This window comes from Dromiciops gliroides, chromosome 4 (assembly GCF_019393635.1).
Source record: "Dromiciops gliroides isolate mDroGli1 chromosome 4, mDroGli1.pri, whole genome shotgun sequence".
NCBI classification, from domain to species: Eukaryota; Metazoa; Chordata; class Mammalia; order Microbiotheria; family Microbiotheriidae; genus Dromiciops; species Dromiciops gliroides.
Window position 1 is genome coordinate 425,006,029 of NC_057864.1, and position 26,970 is coordinate 425,032,998.

The window sequence follows — 26,970 nt, forward strand, 5'->3', positions numbered from 1 at the left end:
ATTGAAATTAATAACCACATTGCTTGTTTTCATGACTGTTTTTTAACCTTTTTAAAGTTTTTGACTTGGATTTATTGCTGCTATTGTTTACTTTAATTTGTTATAAGTGACATTTAAAAAGAAACTGTTTAGTCAACAAAGACAAAAATTACTTTTATGGGTGCAGTTGGACAGCATGGGACTTTTGCCATTAAACTAGCTAATATAAATCACAATGAGACAATGAAGTATCGTGGAAACAATACCGGATCTTCTGTTAGAATGTCTAAATTTGAATCTTAATTCTGCTTTTCAGTACCTATTGATTGATTAAATCATTTAATCTTTCAGGCCTCAGTTTCTTTATCTGTAAAATAAGGATCTTTGAAGGCCTACTCTAACTCTAAATATAATTCTGGTTCACAATATAAATTTAGTTTAGATTTCCATAGAGATATGAGAAATAATTTGATTTACCAAATCTTAATTGACTTTTCAAATTTTGTTATAAAGAAATTTAATGTTAACATTCATCATCTGAACTGAAGTTTTAAAATAGTCAAAACATTTATAAAGGATTGGACTTCATTGAACAGATATAAGAAAATAATCCAAAGGAGAGTAAGAATAAAGTAAGAAAATCTGATTTTCAAATGACCAAATATTTTGACTAAGATTTAAGTAGTTTCCCATGTGTTACTTACATTTCTTGTACAGTTATATTTTGTAAGGGACTTGCATAACAAAGCTACTTATGTTTTTTTGGGAAAAGTCCATAGAAAGTACTTTGATCTGGTTATCATTTACCCTTACAATTGTACTCCACAGAAAGTCATTGTTCTTATAACAATCATTCTATTGTACAATGAATGAATTTGATTTTGTACTGTTTGGTTTTAGGTGGGAGAGGAGACCTCAGTGGAGTTTTGAGCTCTGTAATTTTTTGAGTAACAGAATCTTGGAGTTTGAAGGGACTACAGAAGTTACCTAGCTTGTCCAAACCACTTCTGAACAGGAATCTCTTAAACTGGAATCTTGGCAAAGGCATTATCTAGCCTTAACTTGAAAACCTCAAGGGGTAGGGAATTGATGACTTTCTAAGGTTGACCATTCAAGTTTGGGAAAGCTCTTAATTGGTAGTGTCAAACCTGACCAAATGACCAGAGCCATAGCAGCTTTGCAACTGCTGTTAACTCTAAAAAAACCCCAGAGAGCTCATACAGGTTATCAAAACCACAATTAACTCTAAAAAATTTAAAATAAAACCAAATAGATAATGGTGGTTACAAGCAAAAACTTTCTTTATTCTGTTGGAGGAGGGAAATTAGACACACATATGCTGGGTCTCCCCCACATAGACTTGCTTTAGTGTGAGTAAATCTCAATACTTATACCATTGGCTACACAGTGACCTGTAGCTATGACAATGAGGGGTTAAAAGCAACATCGAGACAAGTTTGATTCACAGTAGAACTTCATCACTGGTATACAAGTAATACAGGTGCTTGTCCAAACTCAGGGACCACCTGATGCTGGTGTGAAACAATTCTGGGATTTTGCTGTGCTCGAGTTCATCCCAAGGGTACATGCAAAGGATTGTTGTTATGCCAAGTTCAGGGTACAGCTTACTTGCTGGGCCTTAACTCTGGAAAACGGGGTTTCTCCTAATAGTAAAAAGAGAGGGGTGGCCTTGGCATGGGAATCCTAACAACAGGAAGGGTTTTTTTTTGTTGTTTTGACACCTAAAATCTCTTTATTGTTTTCCATCTACCAGAGAGTGACTACACAGCAAAGGGAACATGCTTGGGCCATGGGGACACAGTAGGGGGAGGCATGAGCTCAGGCAAAGGCGGAACCATTCCAGCCCATGTTGGCAGCATTCATGTCATAGTAATTGATATAGATCCTGTCCCTGGGAATTTTGAGGTGCTTGGTGAGCAGCTCGCCAGAGCTGTTTGCTTTATGCCTTGTTCTGAGGCCTGCAAATTTTGCCAATGCTGTGCAGGCTGCAGAGGGTACACGGGTCTGAGGAGCCCCAAAGGCCACCATCTGGTCCGCCGAGATGTGCACTGCCATGTACTGGGCGGGCTTGCCCGTGCCCTTGGCTTGCTGCACAGTGAGCTCACTCAGCAGGGAATCCGGCACTGCAGAGCGCAGCACATTGGTCTGCACCACAAACATGGGCATCTTGGCAGTCGTTTTGGCAGGCAGCAGCACAGGGAGCAGGGCAGTGGTGAGCAGCAGGCTGTTGGGGTTTTTTTGTTGTTTGTTTGGTTTTTTTGGTTTTTTTTAGTGAGGCAATTGGGGTTAAGTGACTTGCCCAGGGTCACACAGCTAGTAAGTGTTAAGTGTCTGAGGCCGGATTTTGAGCTCAGGTACTCCTGACTCCAGGGCTGGTGCTTTATCCACTGTGCCACTTAGCTGCCCAGGCTGTTGTTTTTTAAACCAAATCCCCATAATGGAGATTTTCAAGCAGAGGATGAACTACTACTTATTAATGATGTTGGATTCACAGTTCTTCTTCTGGTTTGATTCAACTAGATGGCCTTAGAAGTACCTTATAACTCTGTGATTTGGTAGTCCTTCATTCCAGTTATAAAAAGTGCTTCATAATGTAAGTGAAAAATAACTTGCAGCTCTTTTTGCATATCACATAGGCAGAATCAAAATTTTCACTCGTTGCTTTTTTCTTCAGTTATGCTTCTACTATCTTGACACCCTCTACTCTTTTGACACCTCTCCAGGACAACTAATTTGTAGAATTGTTTTTGGTATTTTTGTGTTTTGCTTTGGAACTGTAAGGGTTTCACCTTTTCTGTGTACATTTGATCAGGACACTTAAAATTATTAGTTGAACCCTTTCTGTCAGTTTAGTTGTACAAAGGAAACACTTAAAAATAAACATCTTGTTTTGAAAATCTCACTCTGGATTTCAAACCCTTCTTTCCTAATCATACAGTTGGAAAAATCCTTAGAGACTATCTAAACCAACCAATTCCTGAAAAGAAAACCTTTCTTTTTTTTTTTTTTTGGTTGTGGGGCAATGGGGGTTAAGTGACTTGCCCAGGGTCACACAGCCAGTAAGTGTCAAGTGTCTGAGGCTGGATTTGAACTCAGGAACTCCTGAATCCAGGGCCGGTGCTTTATCCACTGTGCCACCTAGCCGCCCCAAAGAAAACCTTTCTACTGACAAATGTTCATCCAGTTCTTGCTTGAAACTTTCTATAGCGGGAGATTCTCTCTTCCCCTAAAGCAGTTCATACAAATTTTAGATGCCTGTAATTGTGTTGGGGTTTTTTTGTTTTTGTTTTTTGGTGAGGCAATTGGGGTTAAGTGACTTGCCCAGGGTCACACAGCTAGTAAGTGTCAACGGTCTGAGGCTGGATTTGAACTCAGGTACTCCTGAATCCAGGGCCGGTGCTCTATCCACTGTGCCACCAACTGGCCCCTGTAATTGTTTTTTATTTCAATCTGAAATTTGATTCTCATCTCCCACCTGTTACTGTTGGTTTAATCTATTAAGGCCCAGCAGAACAAGTCTAAGTCTTGTATTTTTCAAATACTTGAAAATAGCTATCATGTCTACCCCCTAAGTTTTCTCTTCTGCAGGCTAACCGCCCCCATTCCTTTAATTGATTGTCATAAGGCATGGTCTCCACTTATCATACTGGCTGTTCTCTCTGGATGGACTTTTAGGCTGTCATTATTTTTCCCTAAATCTACCATCAAACACAATACTCTAGATTTGGTGTGATCAAGGTAGACTAGAGCAGAACTTTCATCTCCCTCATTCGGGATACACTGTTAATAAAACCTAAGATAGCATTAAATTTTGTGGCTCCCTTGTCATACTATTGACTTATATTGAGCGTGCTTTTCTCAAATACCCACAGATCATTTTCATACGAACGATTGTCTAAACACATCTCCCATATCTTATACTTGTCAAATAGTTTTCTTTTTAAACAAACCATGGGATTTGTATGTCTAGAAGAGAGAAGAGAAATGTCTCATTAGTATCATTTTTTAATTTAAAAAAATTTGTTTTCAGTTCCAAATTCTCTTTCTCCTCCACACTTGCCCCACCCATTGAGAAGGCAGGAAAAAGATACCCATTATACATGAAATGTCATGCAAAACATATTTCCACCTTAGCCACATGATGAAAGAAAAAAAAGTGAATTATGCTTCAGTCTGTATTCGGATTTCATCAATTCTCTCTTTAGAGGTAAATAGCATTTTTTGTTTAATGAGTTCTCTGGAATTGTCATGGATCATTGTATCGATCAGAATCGTTAAATCTTTCACAGCTGATAATTGTTACTGTGTACAGTGTTTTTCTGGTTCTCACTTTACTTTGCATCAGTTCATATGTCTTCCCAAGTTTTTCTGAAACCATCCTCTTTGTCATTTCATACAGCACAATAGTATTCCATCATAATCTATACTACCAGTTATTCAGCCATTCCTCAGTTGGTTGGCATCCTGTCAGTTTCCTCTTTGCCACCACAAAAAGAGCTGCTTTTCATTGGGAAATGACCATCATCATTATTATAACAACTAACATTAACATAGTACTTTAAGGTTTGCAAAATGTTTTACAAATATCTCATTTTATGCTCACAAAAATGCTAGCAAATAGATGCTATTATACTCATTTTACAGATGAAAAAACTGAGGCAGACAGCAGTTAAATTACTTAATCCAGGGTTATATAGCTAGTGAATATCTGAGGAAGGATTTGAATTCAGGTCTTTCTGACTTCAGGTCCATCACTTTGCCACCTACCTGCCTCGATTAGGAAGTGTGTAGTATGCTTTATCATTGGTTCTTTGGAATCACAGCTCTTCATTGCATTGATCAAATTTAAAAAGTGTTTGTCTTTACAGCATTGTTGTTAGTATATAAATTGTTCTCTTGGTTTTGTTTACTTTATTCTGCATCAGTTCATACAAGTGTTCCCAGGTTTTTCTGAACTCATTCCCTTTGTCATTCTTACAACACAATAGTATTACATCACATTTTTATGCCACAAATTATTCAGCTATTCTCCAATTAACTGGGAGCTCCCTCCATTTCCAGTTCTTTGACATCATGCCTCTTTCTGAACCCTACACAAATTTAGGGCCCTTTGTGCTAGATTTGGAACTTCTTGCCTGGTGTATAACCTCTCCCTGTGCTGAAATGCTCCACGCTGCAGTTCCTGGCTCTACCCGTCCCCAGTGTCCACAATCCTCTCTGTCTTCCTATGTACCCTGGATTGAAAAAATGCCTCACTTATTTTTTTCCCTGAATTTTACAATAAAGACTGATTCTTGTGTGTTTTCTGTAACTGAAGAAACTGTGGGGTAGAATTTGTCTGTACTTCCTGCTACTCCACCATCTTGTGTCTACTCTCCAGTAAGGTACTTTCTCTTTTCAACTCACCATTTCTTAGAGAATGTTAACTACAGCAAATTAGCTGCCAAAATAAAGAGACTAAAAAAGCCAAAAAACTCTCAATTAGCAAAGCTTTAATATCCTTTCTTAGCAGATGCGTAACAACCAAAGCCTATGCTATTTTAGAGTATAAAGATCTTTGTAAAACATGTTGAAGGATTACAGAAGTTTACAAGCGCTCTCTTTTCAAAACAATGAAAAGTTGTTACAAAGTTAGATCATACCAAATGCATTTATTTATAGATGAAACTTGAAAATGAATGACAGAAAAAAGAATAGATCTACTGAACTTTTTTAGAGTGATTTTCTTCCCTCATCTGATTATAGAAACACAGTATTTGCATATTAGATTTCAGCAAAGCATTTGAGAAACTTTCTCATGCTCATCAACAAAATGGAGTGATGCTACTAAATAATAGGAAGACAGTAGTAGTTGAATAATCGAATTCAAAGAATAATGTCAACTTAGTAGGGTTTTTTGGTGAGGCAGTTGGGGTTAAGTGACTTGCCCTGTGTCATAGAGCTATTAAGTATCAAATGTCTGAGGCTGGATTTGAACTCAGGTCCTCCTGAATCCAGGGCTGCTCTATCCACTGCACCACCTAGCTGCCCCTATAACTTAGTGGGTTTTTAATGGAGTTTCCTAGTGATATGTGGTTGATCCTCTTCTTTTTAATAGTTTTACTAATAATTTGGATAATGGGATAGGTTGCATGCTTACTAAATTTACATATGAAACAGCTGGGAAGGGTAGCTAAACTTGGATGGCAATTAGGATCCAAGAAAATTTGGCTGAATCCATCAAGATGACCTCTAACAGGGAAAAATGTAAAGCTTTGTACTTGGGTACCAAAAAGGGTGGAGTTTAGCTAGAAAGCAGTTTGTCTAGGGGGAAGAAAAGCTAAGTGTTTTATGGGATGGCAGTCAAAAGGTAATTGATTTTATCTTTCAGTATGATAGGGCATCCAGATGAAGAATGCTGGTGTCCTCACCCTGGTCAGATTACCTAGATGAAGCGTTTAAGTACTTACCATGTGCCTGGCTCCTTGCTGAATGCTGAGGGTACAAATAGGAGGCAGGAGGTGCTTCTCATACCTCCTCTGTGAGGCCAAGCTTGCTCTTTATAGTTTCACAACATTTCGTTTCCTTTATTTTGTTGTCGTTCTTTCCATGTAACATCAAAGGAAACATTCATCAAATGCCCACTAGCATCAGACATAATACCACGTGAGAGGCAGTTTCATGTAGTGGATCCAGTCAAGAAAACCTGGGTTCAAGTCCTCCCTCAGACACACAATAATAGTATTTATTAGTGGGCACTTTGCACGTGCCATTCCATATAAACAAACCCTGCTAGAGAGAGAGGTTCTTATCCCCACGTTACAGATGAAGAAACTGAAGCCTTGAGTCTCTAAATGGCCGGCCCACGCTTCCATAGCCCCTCTCTGACCCCGACTGCCTCAGGAGCCATCCTAAGGCTCAGTGCCAGAGGGGACACCCCCCACACTCCCGCCCCCGCTCGATTCCCGGGGAACCCGGGAAATCACGAGGAGGGAAGGAGGGAGGACGCAAGGCCCGAGTTCCAATTCTAATCGCCACTTACCGGTGGGACGTTGACCCTCAGTTTTACCCAACTGTAAAGTGAGGTCCATAACCTCAGGGCCCCTTCCAGCACTATACCTGTGATTCGGTTTAACGAAATTCCGCCCATTTCCTCTCAAATACCTTAATCCCCTGCCACGCACGCCTGGCTCCTGCGCAAGCCTGAGAGGTAAAACCAAGTGTGACAAAACTAGATTCAGCCCCTTGAGCCGAAGGAGGGGAAGCGTTGGGAGGCGGGCGAAGTTTCCGAGAGGCGGGGGAGTCACGTGTCTAGGAGGCGGGGCTAGCCCGGGAATCGCCCGACGTGACGTGATATGACGTGACGGGGGCCGGAGGCGGGCCGGGCTCCCAAGATGGCGGCTGTCGCCTGAGCGTCTCGGGCTTGGCTGCGGGGGCTCAGGAGCTGCGGGCCGGGCACTCGCAGCTCGGGCCAGCCGGGAGGGGCTTACGTGGGCGCCGGGACTCGAGAATGGTAAAATGACTCAGGGGAAGAAGAAGAAGCGGGCTGCGAACCGAAGTATCATGCTAGCCAAGAAAATCATCATCAAGGATGGGGGCACGGTAGGTTTCTCTTCCCCGAGCCCCGCGTCGGCTCCGCCCCACAGCCGCCCCCAGCCCGGATGGGCTGGTCTCCATCCCCACCGCGCGGCTCTTAACGGCCGCCGTCTCCACCACATCCACGGCTTGGCGCCCCGAGGCCCCGCGCCTTCGGTAGGGGCCGGAGGGAGGCCCGAGCTGCGGACCCACCTCGGGCTCGAAAAGGCGCAGGCCACGGAAGGGAGCGGGGGCCTGGCCGTGCCATATGCTCTGTTCCGAGAGCACTCGGGCGCCGTCCGGGACCCCGAACCCTCCCTTCCCCAAGCGCCGCTTCTCGGGCATCTTGGGAGACGGCGGCGCTCAGGGGAGACGGCGACGTTCTCCCCCTCGTTGCGGGCTATAAGGCGTTTGCTCGCTAACCTCCGCCGCTCCAAGCGCCGTCGCCCGCGCCCCGGGGTGGGCCGCCGGCGGCGAGAGGTGAGGGGCGCACGGTCACTGCTCTGCAGCCGCTGTGGAGGAGCGAGAACGCGGGGGCCGAGCGCCGGCTTTCCCGAAGCCCGGGGCATCACAATCGTCGTGTGCGTGTGCTTGCTTCAGGAGAAACCTGGGCTGGTTTGGGGGTGGGGGTGGAAGGGTTCGTCGGTCCGAAAGACCCGCCCTTCTTTATTTTACGGATTGAGAATCCATCCGTGCTGGATCGTGATGGCCTTTTGGTTAGGGAGCTACAAATGCTTCCACTCGTACAATGTTTCCTGTAAGATTTCTACGTAACGTGGGAGCGTATGTATGTGTATACATATGTCTTTGTAGGCGTGTATGTCTACACATAATACACACATGCAAGTGTTCCCCACATGTAGTATGTGTTAAATGAATAAGTATTTAGGAAGCACTATGTGTCAGGCAGTGTTTACATGCATATGTGCCTGTGATAACACACTGAGGTACACACACAGATACGAATATGCAAATGAATATAAACTTTGTTTTGTACAGAAGAATGTTAGGATGCTCAGTAAATATACAGTTGAAGCAAAAAAGTAAATTTTCTCATTTCAAAAAAATGTGCTAAGAATTCTAAGTTGAGAAAGATTTTTTTGTTTAATAATAGATTTATGTAGAGTTTTGAGGTATTTCAACAAATCTGTGAGATAAGTGATAAAGTAGACAGTATATATTAGTGCATCTTGGCATAATGGATTCAGGAAGAGTTGAGTTCAAGTTTGACTCTACAAGTCACTTAACCTCAATATACTAAGTAATTCCCCAAGATTTCAAGTTGCAGAGAAGTTGTTGAATGAATTGATAGGTGGTATTTCCTCACACCAATGAAAACACAGTTCAGAACAATAAAATCTAAAATTTCATTGGGCATTTGATGGGGAGGGACATTTGAAATTCAGTCCACATTTTTTTGTTTCAATTGTTGATTAAATTCATTTGGTTGAGACAAATAAGGGCTGTTCATAAGTATATTTTGAGTATAGTTATAATTTGAAGTAAAAGTGATTCATTTCATCACAAAATTGTACCATTTCAGGTCGTATTGTCTTGTAGGTATCTTGAACTTATGAAGGCTAAAACGGAAATGGTTATATTTCTCCACAATATCACCCCTCTTCTGAACTATCCTATTTCTGAGAGCACTGTCATTCTTTTAGTCACCCTAGTGACTAAAGTGATTTGCCCAGGGTCACACAGCTAGTAAGTGTTAAGTGTCTGAGGCTGGATTTGAACTCAGGTCCTCCTGACTCCAAGGCCAGTGCTCTATCCACTGTGCCACCTAGCTGCCCCCCTCCTTTTTTTTTTTTTTAAAGTGAAGCAATTGGGGTTAAGTGACTTGCCCAGGGTCACACAGCTAGTAAGTGTTAAGTGTCTGAGGTTGGATTTGAACTCAGGTACTCCTGACTCCAGGGCCGGTGCTCTATCCACTGCGCCACCTAGCTGCCCCATTACAATATCTCTTTATTCCTCCCCTTCTCTCCACTTACATAGCTACCATACTAGCTGAGGCCTTCTTTTCCCTGGATGCTCTACCTCAGATCTCTCCCATTTCCATTCCATCTTTTACACTGGCTGCCAGAATGATTGTTGGTATATCAAAGATCTGATTATGTCACTCCCTTTCTCAAATTCAAGTGGCTTCTTAACAGGTACTTGAAGGACAATGTAAACTCTTTTGCATTTAAAGCCCTTCACAACACAACTCCAACCTGCTTTCTAAATCTTACTGTATATTACTCCCTTTCCCACTTCATCTCCCATCTACATACCTTCGAATCATCTGTCCCCTCTCAGAGAATATATTCAGGTCTCTTCTCCATTTCTTAGAATCAGTAATCTCTTTCAAGACTCAGCTCAAGCACTGTTTTCTACATGAGGCCTTTACTGATTTCCTCCTAACTCCTCCAGATCATCTTGTATGTATTTTATATATCCTAGTTATGTACATGTCTTTACCTCGAATTTAAGCTATTTGTGGGCAAAGACTGTTTCAATTTTTTCTCTATATACGTAATACCAGAGAGATGGGAGATGGAATATTGTCAGTGAAGGATAGGTAGGGCACCAGAATTAAGAAGGGTTGAGAAAGATTTCCTGAAAATGATGGAAGCTAGGGATGCCAGTAGCAGAGATGAAGGGAGAGCTTTCTAAGCATGGGAGACAGCTAGAGAAAACCCTGAGCCACAGATGGAAGTGTTTTGTCATGGAACAACAAGGAGGCCAAATGTCACTGATAGAAGATTACATGACAAGGGAAGTAAAAGGTGTAAGACTGGAAGGGGGGGGGAGCTAGGTGGCACGGTGGATAGAGCACTGCCCCTGGAGTCAGGAGGACTTGAGTTCAAATCTGGCCTCAGACACTTACTAGCTGTGTGACCCTGGGCAAGTCACGGAACCCCAGTTTGCCTCACCAAAAAAAAGAATTCTGCAAAGGTAGATGAGGATTAAGTTATGATTGGTTTTGAGTGCCAAACAGAGGATTTTGTATTTAATCCTGGAGGTGATAAGGAGCCTCTGGAGGATATTGATTATCAGAGTTGTGGGAAATCACTTTGCTGGCTGAATGGAAGATGATTTGGAGGGGGAAGAGACTTGAGGCAGTGAGTCCCACCAGCAGGCTACTGCAGTAGTGTAGGGGTAGGAGATGAGAACCTGCACTTAGTTGGTGACAATTTCAGAGAAACAGGGGCCATATTCAAGAGATCATGCAAAAGTGAAATCAACAGGCCTGTCAACAAATTGGGTATGGGATATAATGAGCGTTGAGAAGGACACCAAGGTTGCGAGCCTGAGGACTGGGAGAATGGTGTTGTGCTCTACTGTATTAGGGGAGTTAGAAAGCATAGAGATTTGGGGGTATAGATAATGATCAGTTTAGAGATTCAGAGTTTAAGATGACTACTGGACATCCAGTTGAAGGTGTCTGAAAGACAGTTGGAGAGATGAGGTTGGAGCTCAGCAGTGAGTTTGTAGCAAGATAAGTAGATTTGGGAATCATCAGCTTAGAGCTGGTAATTAAATTCATGGGAACTAATAAGTTCACTAGATGAAGTAGTATAAGGGAAGAAGAGAGGAGGACCCAGGACAGAACTCTGTGGGACATCTAAAGTTAGCGGGCATGATTTGGACAAGAATCCAGCAAAAACAGACCAAGAAGGAGCAGATGAATAGGTAAGGAGGCCTACGAGGAGATTGAAATAGTCCAGGAGTGGGATAATGAGGACCTGCACCAAAGTGATGGCAGCGTCAGGAGAGAAGGGGGCATTTGCAAGAGATTTACCAAAGGTGAAATTGACAGACCTTGACAATAGCTTGGATAATAGGGTGGTGAGAGAGAGTGAGTTGAGCATGACCTCTAGGTTTTGAGCATTGGTGGCTGAGGGTGGTGCCCTCCAGAGTAATATGGAAGTTTGATATTTGAAATTGAGAGTCTATCAGAAAATTCAAGACATGGTTACCTACCTATGAGATGTCTAATGGGGAGGAGTAGCTAAGAACAGGACAAATATGAATTGGAAAATGATGGGGATTAAGGAAAAACTGAGGGAAAAATAATAGCAGAAACCTAGGTGAGATAAATACCAGAGTAATAGATGTGTACAGATGCTCGAAAGACTAACAGCTTCTGATCATGCTAACTCTTGCTTCAGATTTTAGGCCTTGTGGTGAATAAAACTATATGTGGTCTCCCTATTTCTGTCCCAAGTAAGTATAGGGGAAATTAGCTGGAGTTTCTAATATAGTTGTTACTTATAAATGAGAAGCTTTAGCACCAGTTTTGGGGCAGTAAGGATTTATTAAAGTATACTAAATATTAGTAAAGAAGAGCGCACATGTCTCTGAAAGTTCAGAAGACCTATCTAGCCTAGAGGAGAGAATAGAGCTCAGCCTGGCCTGCTTCTTCCTCCAAGTCCTCTGCCACCAAGAGGTGGCATCCGAGACAGTAACTGAGTGTGGAAGCTTCCTCTGGGTCTGGAGGAGAGGCGGTCCTTACATACTGCTTCAAGCTAATTGGCTAATATCACCCAAATCCATTGGTTCACTGGACTTGAGGGGGGGTCCATGAGCAGAACTGCTGAGGTCAGAGTTCAGAGAACACACTCCCTGAGGGCCAGGCTCCCAGGTAGGTGTGGTTTCAATCAAGTCAACTTCTAGTGAGTCAATCAGCAAAGTCAATTTAATCAATCTTAATATAATCCCCTGGGGGAGGGGGGCCTCTGAGCGTTCCAAAACCCATTATTTTCTCACAGCCCCATGGTTCATGGTTGCAAATAGCACCCAAGGCTAAGCAATGGTAACTCCAGATTCCAAAGTTTAAGTTGGCAAGTTTCAGACTAGGGTGGGGCCCAAGCTCACCCTCTGTCTTTGGCAACATTTTACATTAAGTAGACATTGGAAATAAAAAGAGACTAGATTTCCTGGGCAAAGGCTTATATAGCATTGGCTGGGTGGGGGTTAGGGAAGCCCAGCTTTATCTGTAGCAACTCTTGGCATTAATCCTCTTCCCACATTCTGTTGTTCAGTCAAACTGACCTTCTTGTTGTCTTCTTATGGAGGATATTCCATTCCTCATCTTTGTACTAGCTTTTCCCCATTTCTAGAACGTTTTCCCACCTCATCCAGACTTCTTTGAATCTTTTTTCCTTCAAAACTCCGCTCAAGTTACACAGTGTTCATAAAGCCTTTCCTAATCCCTTTAGTTTCTAATGCCCTCCTCACCCCCCCAGAAATATTACTGTGTATTTATTTTGTACATGTTTTGCATATATTTACTTAGGGATGGATTGTTACCTCCACTAGAATGTAAATTCTTTGAGGGCAGAGACTTGTATTTTTGTTCTTTATCACCAGGATCCAGAACGATGCCTGGCAACCTAGTAAGAGCTTAAAAAATATTTGTTGATTATTTGAGAAAGATACAGAAAGCCATATAGACAGGTTTTTTTCTGTGTACTTATCTGCCTTTCTGGATTTTTTTCTCCTGGGAACTTTTTTTTAGAAAATGTAATTTGAGAAATAATATGATATACTATATTGATATGCTAATAGATTGAATAAAATGTAATAATATTGTATTCTCTCAAGCTTATTAAAGTGAGATTTCAAATTTAAAACCCCACTAAGTTAGGAGAAAGTCATTCATGTCTGTTTTGTTTATATATAAGAAATGTAATACTATGGCAGATACCGCAATTCAAATCAATAGCAATTGATTTGATCCATTATGACCAAATAGAAGTCATAGTGGGCTTTCTTTAATACGTATCTGAAAGTACATTTTAGTATTTACTCGCATATATTATGATAGTCCTTAAAATATCAAATTAAAGACTTTTCTTACATTAAAAAACCTTTTAAAAATTCTACCTAAATTAATATAATCTAAATTAGTGATACTTGAAGATTTGTCAGATAAAAGGGCCATTAGACTCTTTTGCTTTAGACTTCAGACTCCTTCTTGGCCTGAGGTCCATGAGCTTTTAAAAAATGTTTTGCTAATTATACTTCAATATAATTGGCTTCTTTTGTATTGCTATGTATTTTATTAATTTAAAAACATTATGCAAAGGGATACATAAGTTGCACCAGACTACCAAAGAGTAATCTACAACACAACAACAACAAAAAGCTAGGAACTCTTGCTTTAGAGTAGTACTTAGACCCAATTCATTGGTTTTGCTTTTTGTTTTCTTACCAATTCGTTGTTACAGGAAGGCACTTGTTCAGCATACTGTGTAGAGGAACTTTGAAAATATTGATGCATTTTGCTTTTTGTTTTGTCTTTGTATCCTCAGCACCTTGTCAGTCAACAAGTGAGTATTAAGTGCCAGCCATTGTACTAAGAGTTGAGGATATACCTAAAAAACAGTACCTGTTTTCAAGGAGCTTACATTCTTGAGGTGGGGAGAGAACATTCAAATAACTTTTACAAACAAGATATATATAGGATAAAACTGGAAAGAATCTCGGAGGAAAGGCACTCAGTTTAAGGAGGACTAGAATAGTCTTATTGCAAAAGGGAGAACTTGAGCTGAAAAAGTCAAGGAGGCCTGGGAGTGGAGATGAAGAGAGTAAGTTCCAGGTATGGGGAATAGCCAGTGAAAATGCCTGGAGTCTCTCCAAGACTAATACATACCATATGCCTGGCATATAGTAAGTGCTTAATAAATGTTTATTGGTTGACTGATCAAGGCTTGTGGGAAGATCAAAGAGCATAGAGTCACTAGATCAGAGTATATAGAAGTGAGGAAGATGTAAAGAACATTGCAAAGGTAGGAAGGGGCCATATTATGAAGAGATTTAAATGCCAAACAAGGGATTTTATATTTGATCTTAAAAGGGGAGCCACTGGAACTTAATGAATGAGAGGAAGAGGCAGAGAATTTGACAGCTGACTAGAGGATGGAATCCAGTGAGGAGAGACTTAAGGCAGAAAGAGCAACTTGAAGGCTAATGCTATCATCCAGGCATGAGGTGATGAGGGGCTGCACCAAAGTGGTAACAGTGCATTGGACTGTCACAGAAGGGGAGACACGCACGAAGTTTAGGTAGTGCACTGCCTTGGGAAAGGCCGAGAGAGCGGCTATTGGCAAGAGTCAAGGTTGGATTTTCTTGGTTTAATTTTCCTCCACGTGGCACTGAGTGTCTGGGCTATACCATCTCATTCAACACCTGACTTCAGTTCCCTCTTCTGTATGCCTGATGTCATGGATATCTCAATCCTATGCATCTGATTAAGCCTGACTCAGTTATTTCTCTGTTCTTTTATGGTAACCCCCATAATTATCTCAGGTGTCATGATAAATATAATGTTGGATTTGGCCTTGACATCTGCTACCAATTATATTAGATCCTTTAATTTCTCATAATGGCATGAGGATAATTTGGCAGATGATACAAAAAGTGATGAAACAAAGATTTTTTTTAAAATTCTTTTCTTCATTAATATCACAATTGTCTTCTCAATTTATCTGCCACAGGAGGGAATGTAGTAATATTAAGTTTTAGAGAATGTTTCAGTTTTTGTTTTTATTATATATTTCATGCATAACAACTAGACAATAATTGTAAAATCTTTTAAAAATATTTTGAATTTTCTTAGACATGTTTTTGAGAACTCTCATTTGATTTGATTATTGGCAAAGCTATTTAAAGTTGTGTTAAGTTCAATTTTGTAGAAAACTTTCCCACCTGATTACCAGTATCTGAAACACCTGAAGGACTTTACAACCACATCCAAAACTCTACAGCTGAGACTTGTTAGTTGATCTTCAGCATCCACACTTGAAAGACTTTCATTCCACAACTACACCCAGAGGACATCCCAAGAATCATCTGAGAAAAGACTTCCAAAGACTTAAATGGACATTTTCCTGTGTTCCTTTTCCCTATTGTATACACTGTTTATAATGTCCACTTACTAAAGGGGAGTGCCCCCTTAGTTTTTTTCTGTTTGTAATGTCCTCCCGCTAAAAGGGGAGTGCCCCCTTTAGCCTTTGTTAATGTTTCTCTCTTTTCATTCCTTTTACATTGTTAGTCATCAGTATCTAATATTATTGCTTCATTAAGGAAACAATTGTTTCTTAACAAGCAAAGGGGGATGTGATAAAATAATGGAATTTGGCAGACCCCCAGGGATCCCACCTGATTGATTTAGAATTGTTTGAATTGGGTGAGAATGAGAAACTACGTACCTACTTACGGTGATTTGATAGAGACCACACCTGGCTGGCCCTGAGTGACATTGTTCTCAGAGGTGGTGGTATTACTGACATCAGCAAGAGACCACGCTCAACCAATCAGCTTGAAGGACCTCCCCTTTGGGGGAGAGAGAGAGGAACTAGGAAGTGGACACTTGCTCATGGAAGTGTTTTCTTTTTGTGGAGGAACCGTCATGGCGGTAGACAGGAGAAAAAGGAGGGTCCCCCTATCTGCTTGGTGGCAGAACTTCACGTGGGTTGCTAGGAAAGGCATTACAGGTTTCTTTCTCTCTGGCTATACCGAATAGAGCCAAGCTAGGATTTTCCATGCTATAAGGAATCTGTTCTCAATCTCTCTCTCTCTTCACTAACTTATAATATTTTTTCATAAATCTTTAAAAGCCTAAACTCTTGCTGAATTTATAAGTGATTTTAGCCAGCTTCCCCCCTCCAAGACTGGGGGTGGGGTGGCAGATTAGAACCCACATTTAGATTTTTAAACAACACATGTCAGAGGAGAAAAGGTGGCATATGAGAGATGTTAAGGTAGAGCACAGGTTGACAACTGATAGGAGTACCTTGCATATTACAGGTCCTTAATATGTTGGTTATGTGTATGGTGGGCACAGCAATGTCTTCTCAGTACTCCCTGCCTTTCCATAGTACTTTTCTTTCTTTAAAGAAATCTTAGCTGCTATTATATTAGGTTCTTTTGTTTTATATTACATTTAATTTTATCATTCCTTAACAGAAAAGGAATGGGTTTTAACACTTAGTCATCTGGAACTATCCTTAGCTTTTCTTTCTTCCTTTCTTCCTTTCTTCCTTTCTTCCTTTCTTCCTTCCTTCCTTCCTTCCTTCCTTCCTTCCTTCCTTCCTTCCTTCCTTCCTTCCTTCCTTCCTTTCTTCCTTTCTTTCTTCCTTTCTTCCTTTCTTCCTTCCTTCCTTCCTTCCTTCCTTCCTTCCTTCCTTCCTTCCTTCCTTCCTTCCTTCCGAGGCAGTTGGGGTTAAGTGACTTGCCCAGGGTCACACAGCTAGTAAGTATCAAGTATCTGAGACCAGATTTGAACTCAGGTCCTCCTGAATCCAGGGCTGGTGTAATATTATGGCTTTTTAACAGATACCACAATTCAAATCAATAGCAATTGATTTGATCCATTATGACCAAATAGAAGTCATAGTGGGCTTTCTTTAATACATATCTGAAAGTACGTTTTAGTATTTACTTGCATATATTATGATAGTCCTTAAGATATCAAATTAAAGACTTTTCTTATGTTAAAAAACCTTTTAAAAATTCTACTTAAATTAATATAATCTAAATTAGTGATACTTGAAGATTTGTCAGATAAAAGGGCCATTAGACTCTGTTTTGCTTTAGGCTGCTCCACCTAGCTGCCCCCCCCCCCCCCTTTTTAACCTAAATTGTGTTGTCTATTTATGTTAGGATTGTCGTTGTGTCTATTGTTCTTTTGGTTCTGCTTTCTTCACTCTGTATCATCAGTTCATACAAGACCTCACATGTTTCTTTGGGTTCTTTATAGTCATTTTGGTCCTTATAGGGCAATAATGTTTATTAAGAAATAACTTTTTAAAATAGAGTGGTTTTGCTATGGAATGTGATTCTTTTGATGTCAGAAGTTTTCAGTGAAGGGTGACTTGAACCATATGGAAGTGATAAAAGGTAAAAAGGAGATTCTTGCACTAGGTAGAAATTTATATTAGATTTCCAAGGTGATTTATCTTTTACTTTATCTTCTAAATGTACTAATTGGAGACCATTTTTTAAAAGTTCCAGATTACTTTAATCTGATGCTTAAGAACGCAAAGTCAGAAAAATTCAAATAACTTGTCAGGTTGTTGACCACTTCATTTGTGAGCATTCCTTCTAATTTTAATGACCTTTTCTAAATGCATTACTTATACATTTTTTAGAGAAATGTTTATATACTTTATAAAATTTGATAGTGATCTTGCAAGGAACTAATTGGTTGTCTTTGTGCTTTGTTTTTTTGTCTTTCTCATAGCCTCAAGGAATAGGTTCACCTAGTGTTTATCACGCGGTTATAGTTATCTTCTTGGAGTTTTTTGCTTGGGGATTATTGACAGCACCTACTTTAGTGGTAAGTAATTTTTGACTCATTATATATCTGTTAATATACCTACCCTCTCTTCTTTCTCTAAGAACTTGGAAAGTGTTGTCTCTCTTTTCCAAAGCCAACTGTTTAATTACTACTCTTGATTCATTCCCTTCATTACCTTTGATTTCTTGCTCAACTTCTTTCTAGCACCTACATTCTTTCTCCCTCCATTAGCTCTTTCCTATCTACCTAAAGATCTCTCCAGTCTTTGCAACTGTCCTCCCTTTGTAATATTTGGTGTTGCTTACTCTTTCCATCTCCTTAACCCTTTTACTGTTACACTATCCTGCATCTCCTTTTATTTCTGTATCTATATCCTTTAGTAGTTCTTTTTTCCTAAATGTTGACATAATCAAAATACATTCTTTAGTTCTTTGTTCTATGTGCTATATACATTTCCTTCAGATGTTTTCCAATCCCATAGCCTCAGCAAATCACTGTATCTTCAACCCTGACCTTTGTTTTTCACATCTATTTGTTTAAGTCACACAGAATCTGAGAGTTGGAAGAGTACCCTCTAAGGCCATATATTCTAAACTTGTTCCTGAGAAGTCCATTCTACAGTTTACCTTATAAGTAACCATCTAGCCTTTGCTTCTGGGTCATGGGGGTATAAAGATAAAACAGTTCCTTTACACTTAAGGAGTTAACACTTTACTATGTTTAAATCCACAACTTTTCATCACACAGAAGAACACAAAATGTAATGATTTCAGTACCTGTCTAACTGTCTCTCTTCCCCAACTCTTGCCCTCATATTAGACTTCTGCATATATCTTTATAGTCCCCTAAGTATCCCATCTTCCCAGTTCTTCTATTTTATTCCCATGGCCTCTTCCTACACTCAGCTACACACAGAGATGGTTGTCACAATACACATCTTTTACTTCCGTGATCATGAATTCTGAAATTCCTTTACCTGATCATAATTTTCTGTCATTCCATCTTTTCCTTTGCTTTATGTCTCCAGCCCTGTTTTTGTCTTCATTTTATCTTCAGGTCCCTCTACCCTTCAGTTCTTTCTCAGGCCATCACAGTGCATTCTCTTCCTTTTCCTATATTGACACCAAGGTGAGTCAGTTCAGAACTATACTCCCTCTACACTCAAATCCTTAGGTCTCTTGTCTTATCAGTTCAATAAATATTTGATTAAGCACTTCCTTTGTGCCAAATTCTGGTTCTTATCTGAAACCCTTGCCTTGTACTTCTAAAAAAAACTGAGGCCATTTGACAAAGGCTCACTCTTTTCCTTTTATCTTACATCACTCAGGTATGTCTTCATGATTATTTTCTACTTTACCACTGTCTCACATCAAAAGGTTACTTTTTTTGCTAAGGCTAGCCCCACCTCTACATCCATTTTCTCCTGCATATTTCCTCTTGTATTATCCATACTTTTTTTATCTTCAATTTCCTTTATCTACTGGCTCCATCCTTGCTGCCTACAATCATGACAATGTCTACCTTGTTTCCCCCAGCTTTAAAGATCTCATTTCATTTATCCATTCCTGCTAGCTATTTGTCCTATATTTCATCTTTTCTTCTCAGCTAAACTTCTTGGAAAAGCTGGCTACAATTGGTGTTTCCACTTTTTCTCTTAACTCTCTTAAACCCTCTGTAATCTGGCTTCCAGCCTCACCATTCAATAAACTGCTTTCTCCAAAATCACCAATGATCTAATTGCCAAATCTAAAAACTTTTTCTCAGATCTCACCATTCTCGACTTCTCTGAAGCTTTTGACAATCAATTACCTTCTTCTAGATGCCCTGTCCTCTTTACTGTTTCTTACATATATCTCCCTCTTCCTTGCCTTGAGTGATTTCCCTTCTCTTCCACTTAATTTCCCATACTTTAAGATTAAGGTCAAATCCCACCTTTTGAAGTAGAATTTTTCTGGGTTCCCTTAGATGATAGTCCCTTCACCTTTGAGATTACTGTTGTCTGACTTCAGGCCAAGATGGTTGCCTTAATGGAGGCAGACTGCCTAGCTCTCCCATATAACCTTTCCAGTAAAACCCTAAAATTTGCACCAAACTGAATAATAATATGGAAATCCAGTGAGAGAGGAAGAGCCAAGATGGTGGAGTGATAGGAAGCAATGCAGTAAGTTCCTCTCCACCAACTCCTTAACAGATTTCGAAAATTCACCACAGCAAATCCTGATGGAGAAATCTATAAAAAGTCACACTGAGTCATTTGTCCAGTCCACCTCACCATAGGGAAACCTGCCCAACAGGGAGGTTTTGTGGACTTGGGTGATGATGTCAGTACAAGAGCATTCTATACCTGAAACACTCTAGCACTCTGGAGAAGACTGTGCACTAAGGCAAGAAGAGATCCCTGCCATACCAGGACAGTGTAGCAGGGACAGTTGCAAACTGGCCATTTTGTTGCCTACTACCTAGTTCTGGGTCACAGATCCAGGGTGAAATGAGAAAGAGACCTTTGCATAGGAGTAACTTTCTTAAGTAGAGAGGTCCTGGCTGATCTGTCAGGAAAGAAGGATATCCATAAGCCAGCAGGAGCAGCAGCAGTGGTATGATTCAGACCCCAAACTCAGTGCAGGGTCTCACTTCCAGCATCAAACCCAGGGTTCAGAGGAGTAACTAAGGCAGGTATCTCAAACCAAAGGGGAACCTTATTTCTTCCACTCTGAATTAAGAGATCTTTCCAGCTGGTTGATGGGCTAGAATCCAGGAACAGTCTACTCTTGGACGGATCCAAACCCAGATCAGGAAGTTGCAGGATTCAGGCCATGGGCAACAATCACACTTTGCCCTGGATCTGACTACTTTGGGAGTACTGAAAGCTTTTAAGTATCCAGCCTGTCCCTGAGATCCTAGAATAACCCAACACCCAGTACCCCAGGAAAGCAACAACAAGATTTTCCCAAACCTTCCTTCCAGAAGTGTGGCAGAGCCCAGCTCAAACATTAAGTCTGAAGTCAGGAAGTAGGCTGGAAGAATTCAGGGAACCCCAATAGAATAGGATATTTGGCAGGTACTCAAAATACAAATGCAAAAGAAGAAAATTATTTCAAAATATTTGTAATAATACATTAGAGAAAAAAAACAGCTTGAGTTCAAGCTTAGTTACAATTCCTGAAAGAGATGAAGAAAGAGTGTTTTTAAAATGTTTAAAATATCTGTATAAATGGTATAAGAGCACTTGAGGGGGGAAAAGTTGGAAGAGAGATAAATTATAGACGACAGAATTGGAAAGGGAATTAATAGTTTAGCATAAGAGCTTGTCTAAGCAACAAACTCCCTGAAAATTAGAATGGACCAAATAGAAGTCAATGACTTCAGGAGTCAAGAAGAAATATTAAAACAAAGTCAAAAGACTGAAAAAAAAATAGAAGAAAACATATCTTGTAACAAAAACAATTGGCCTGGAAAAATATATTGAAGTGAAAAACTTAAGAATCATTGGACTATCAGTGACCCCCCCCCCCCAGAAAAAAAAAAAAAAAGCCTAGCCACTATATTTCAAGAAATCATAAAACAAAACAAGCCCAGGTCTCTTAGAACCAAAGGCAAAGTGGAAATAAAAAAAACCTCGCTAGTTACCTCCTAAAAGAAACCCTAAAATGAAAGCTCCTAGGAACACAGCCAAAATCTAAAGCTTATAGGTAAAAGGGAAAAAGCCTGCTGCTTTCCAGACAGAACATTCAAGTACTGAGGTATCAGTCAGGATCACACGTGATTTAGCAGCTGCCATATTAAAAGAACAGAGAATTTGTAATATGGTATTCCAGAAGGCAAAGGATATGTGCTTACAGCAAAGAATAAAACTTACCCAGTAAAACTTATTTTAATGCTGCGGGGCAGAGGATGAACCTTTAATGAATTATGGAACTTCCACTCATTCCTTATGAAAATACCAGAGCTATGGAGAAACTTCAAAGTTCAAATGCAACAATAAAGAGAAACATAAAAAGGTAAAAATGAATGGACACTGATAAAGGACTAAACAAGGATAAATTGCTTAACATAGTTAATTTGGAAATAAGTTTTGCATGATTTCACATGTATAATCTATATAAAAACTGCTTGCCTTCTCAAAAAGGGGAGAGGGAAGGGAAAGAGAATTTGGAACTCAAAATTTTAAAAAATTTTAAATGTTACATGAAATTGAGAAATATTTAAGGAAATAAAAAACAATATTGGGGGATAAGCTGCTTACATTAAAATAATGGGGAGACTCGGGGCACCATGGATACCATCCCTGGATTCAGGAGGACCTGAGTTCAAATATGACCTCAGACACTTGACATACTTATTAGCTGTGTGACCCTGGGCAAGTCACTTAACCCCAATTGCCTCACCAAAAAAAAAGAAAGAAAGAAAGAAATATGGAGAGACTCAATTGAATAAACATTTATTTAAACACCTCCTTTGTGTCAGGTACTGTGATAAGCACTGGAGTACAAAAAGAGGCAAAAGATAGCCCCTGCTCTCAAGAAACTTACAATCTAGTAGGAGAGACAACATGCTAGCAAATACATACAAAGCAAACTATATGCGGCATAAACAGGAAAAAAAATAAAGAAAGCTCTGAAAGAAAGGGGGGCTGAAGAAGGCTTTCTGTAGAAGATAAAATCCTATCATCATGAGGATTCATAGAAGGAGTTTAATTAGATTGGGATCCAAGGCCTGTGAATGGTATTGTTATGGTCTTGATGATCCTAAGAATGGAAAGAAAGGGGAAGAGGAATATAGTTGAAGCTTGGGGGAAAGAGGAATGTTAGGAAAAATTACCTCACAATCAAGACCCACAGGTAGACATGCAAACAAGGAGTCAGAAAGACATGAGTTCAGATTTGACCTCAGACACTTAGTAGGTCTTTGGCTCTAGGCAAGTCACTTCACTTCTGTTTGCCTCAGTTTCCTCAACTTAAAATGAGGATAATAACAGCACAGAGTAGTTTGGGTATTTGTTTTTAATTATTTTTTTCTTTCTAAATTTTCATTTATATATTTATTTTTTGGGGTGGGGCAGTGAGGGTTAAGTGATTTGCCCAGGGTCACACAGCTTGTAAGTGTCAAGTGTCTGAGGTCATATTTGAACTCAGGTCCTCTTGAATCCAGGGCTGGTGCTTTATCCACTGTGACACCTAGCTGCCCCCCAGAGTAGTTTTGAGGATATCAAACAAGGCAATATTTATACAATATTTTAGCATAGTGCTCAGTACATAATGAGCACTATATAAATGCTCATCACCACCACCATACACACACACACACAGACACACACACATCAATCAAAAGGGAAATACAAGGAAAATAGAAAAGGAATTAAGGGGAAATTAGAGGGAGGACAGAGGAAGGGAGAGATCAGTGCTAAGCAAAACAAACTCTAAACAAGTACAAAAAGATTATACCTCTTTTTGAGGTGGCAAAGAATGGGAATCTGAGAGGTTCCTATAAATTTGAAGAATGAATGACCAAACCATGGAATATAAATATGATGGAATACTGTTGTGCTAAACTGTTACCAGTATGCTGACCAACTGGGATTCCAGAAGACTAATGATGAAACATGCTACCCACCGCCTGATAGATAGGTAAAGGACTCAGAATGTAGGACAATACATATATGTATATTTTTCATGATACATATATATTTTTTGGACACGGTCAATGTGGAAATTTGTTTTGATTGACTATATGTGTTTATAATGGGTTCTGTTTCTCTTGTGTTCTCAATTAGGTGTGGGGGAGAGGTTGGGGAGAAAGTATGAAAGGTAGGTTTTGGATAATTAAATAATTTTTTTTCAAAAAAGAAATTAAATGAAGAACTAAATAAATTGCACTGTCAAAGGAACAAGGGCTGCCAGCAGAACTAATACCAGGATAGGCAAACTAGTTTGTGACCTTCCAGTATGACCTGTGACATGTTAGAGACAGGTAAGCAACAAGAGCAAAGGACTCTCCCACAAAAGCCTCAGAATGGTCAGAAGTCCTCAGGGTGACAGAATCGTGTGGGAAGAACAGCAAAAGCTACCAGAAGAGACAACTTCAGCAGCACTCATCAGGAAAGCACAAGGGCTCTGAGGTCTCAAGCACTCTGCCCCAAAATATGATCCCTGAATATCCAATATTCTGAACCTTACAAATTCTGAGGGCTTAACCCTGGGAGGTGGAAGTCAGCCCAGGTGACCCTAGAGCAAGGCCAAGTAGGGATGAACGTCATACCGTTAAGTAGGGGGAAGAGCCTAGTTTTGGCACAGAGCCCCAGTTCAGAAAATAAAGGTGGAGAAATGAGTAAACCAAAGAAGTCACCGCCAAGTTTAAAAAAAAAATAGATTTCTAAATCCATTTTAAAATCAGCTTAGAAGGAAAGCTTAACTCTAAATTGCAAGTAGAGATTCAAAGAGAAAATGGATTTTCTAAAATGAATACATTATCTAGAAGATAGAAATAAAGAGATATAAGTTCTCAAGCAAAGAGTTGTAGGAAAAATAATTAGCTAAGAAGAGATCAGTCATTGTTATTAATTATAAATTGAGTAATTATTAGTTATTAATATATTAGCTTGCCCATGCAGCATATTCCATGAAGACTAGATTAGACCAGACCCAAATCAATGACTCCATGACACAGCAAGAGATATTAAAATCAAGTTTAAAAATAAAAGAAAATGTAAAATAGCTGGTTTTTCTTAAGTGACCTAAAAAATGAATCAAGGAGAGATCATTTCAGAATCATTGAATTCACTGAACACCATGATTTTAAAAAAGATCCTGGACACTATATTTTTAGAAATCATAAATGAAAATTGCCCAGATAAACAAGAAGTAGAGGGTAAAGTGAAGATAGAAAGCTTCTACCAGTCACTACCTGAAAAGGAAAATGTCATGGTACAAATCTTGAGTTTCCATGTCAAAGAAAAAATACTGCAACTATACAGAAAGAAAGAATTCAGACACCAAGGAAGCATAATCATGATCATACAAGCTTTACTATAAACAAATTTTGAAATACAGATTTATCATAAATAGCTATTCCACAAAGCTGAATATAACCTTAAAGAGTGAAAAACAAACCTTTAATGGAGTAGGTCTTTTTTTTTTTCAAGTAGAAGTCTTTCAAGCATTTTTTTTTGAAGGAAAAGACCAGAACTTATAAGGAACTTCAAAATGCAAACAAAAAAATCTAGAGAAACATAGAAATGTAAATTTACTTGAGCAATTTCAAGGGACTTTATAGTAATGCTAATAATTTAATAAGAGGAGAAATAAATATCTCTTCATAGCATTAATGTCTTCAAAAGATTGAGTTAAGTGGGGAAACAGGATGTAGAAAAAGAGAAGATGGGATGGATTGGTTTTTTTCTGAAGATTATCTCCTTTTTATTTTTAAATTTATTTAGAATTTTCCCCAAGTTACATGTAAAAACAAATTTTCTCCTCAATTTTTAAAACTTTGTGTTCCAAATTCTCTTCTTCCCTCCCCCCCATAAGAGCTCAAGTAATTCAATATAAATTATACATGTGTAGTCATGCAAAACATTTCCACAGTCAGGTAGTGAAAGAAAACAGACAAAAATACTTTAAAAAGAGAAACTAACAAAAAAAAATTTTTGTACTTCAGTCTGTATTCAGATACCATCAGTTCTTTCTCTGTAGATGGATTGCATTTTTCATAAATCCTTCCGATAGCTTCCTGCTCATCATTTCTTTCTTGCTAATCTTTTTTTGGGGGCGTTGGGGCAGTGAGGGTTAAGTGACTTGCCCGGAGTCACACAGCTACTAATTGTCAAGTGTCTGAGGCTGGGTTTGAACTCAGGTCCTCCTGAATCTAGGGCCAGTGCTTTATCCACTGTACCACCTAGTTGCCCCATCCTGCTCATCATATCTTATAGCACAATAGTGTTCCATCCTAATCTCATCCCATAGTTTGTTTATCATTCCCCAATTGATGGGCATCACTCCAATTTCAAATTCAACTTTTTTAATGTTCTGGATTTTAAGAGGAGAAAATGAGAAAGCAAAAATGTGATACTGGTTTTTGAGGACAAAGAAGAAAGTAAAATTTGCTATTTAAATTGAGATGTCAGAAGTGGAAAAAGGGGTGAGGGAGTGAGCATCAGAGGAGCTTCACGCATTTGAAACAGACACAGGAAGGTTGAATACATACATGTACACAAATAGCTTGGCATAGAAATACATCAACCTGAAACAAGAGAAGGGTGCATTAAGAAAGATCCAGTGGGTTAATTAGCACACCAAAATTTGGAGTTACTTAAATTCATGGCTTTCTGATGTCCACCTTTTACCCAGCTTTCACCTGTGGGTCTAAGAAGCTGTAGTATGCACCTTAGCTGGTGGGCTAAATCAGGTTGAGGGTAAGTGACAGGCCTCAAACCTGTCTAAATTAAGAGCATGTCTACCAAGCATGTGATGACTGCCCAGCAGGATGGGCAATTGAGAACAATTTGTTCCAATGGCTGTGAAGATGACTGAAGCATGCACTGTGGAGCACTTAGAGCTTGGTTAGACATGGAAGACACCAATGTTATCCACAATATCCTAGGCCATAGCTAGTCTTAACTTTTGTCTTGCTGCTGCATTTAGATGATTCTGGAAGAGAGAATGAGGCTGACAACTTTGTGCAACTCTCAAATAAATCCAGTTCATACTTAAGTCAAGACATCGACCATCATCCACTATTTTACCCAAACATTGGAATGTTGATTCTCTTTGAAAACAAAGGACAGAACATACAACACCCCCATTAGACTGAGCTCCTTGGGAGGGACTGTATTCACCTTTCTTGGTGTCCAAGGTGCATTGCATGGTGCCTGGCACATAGTAGGTACTTAACAAATTCTAGTTAACTGACAGGAATAGTTGCAGGCAAAACAAACTTCTTGGGGTAGCTAGGTGTCGAAGTGGATAAAGCACCAGCCCTGGATTCAGGAGTACCTGAGTTCAAATCCAGCCTCAGACACTTGGCATTAGCCTCTGTGACCCCGGGCAAGTCACTTAACCCTCATTGCCTTGCAAAACAACAACAACAAACTTCCTTATCCTGAGGGAGAGAAGAAAAAAAGCACCAGAAAC

General features: G+C 39.7%; 1 protein-coding gene and 1 pseudogene across 1 annotated transcript in view; one reads left to right on the plus strand and one right to left on the minus strand.

The window, feature by feature from the left end:
* Positions 1 to 1,189: 1,189 nt before the first annotated feature.
* LOC122725825 lies at positions 1,190 to 2,315 on the minus strand (annotated as a pseudogene).
* A 5,009-nt stretch (positions 2,316 to 7,324) lies between these two features.
* Positions 7,325 to 26,970, plus strand: part of MFSD14A (major facilitator superfamily domain containing 14A) — a 46,487-nt gene continuing 26,841 nt past the window's right edge. The window contains exons 1-2 of the mRNA XM_044000533.1: positions 7,325 to 7,581; positions 17,789 to 17,884. Coding sequence (XP_043856468.1) covers positions 7,498 to 7,581; positions 17,789 to 17,884 — 180 coding nt within the window. The 5' untranslated portion in view covers positions 7,325 to 7,497. The remainder of the gene's footprint in view (positions 7,582 to 17,788; positions 17,885 to 26,970) is intronic.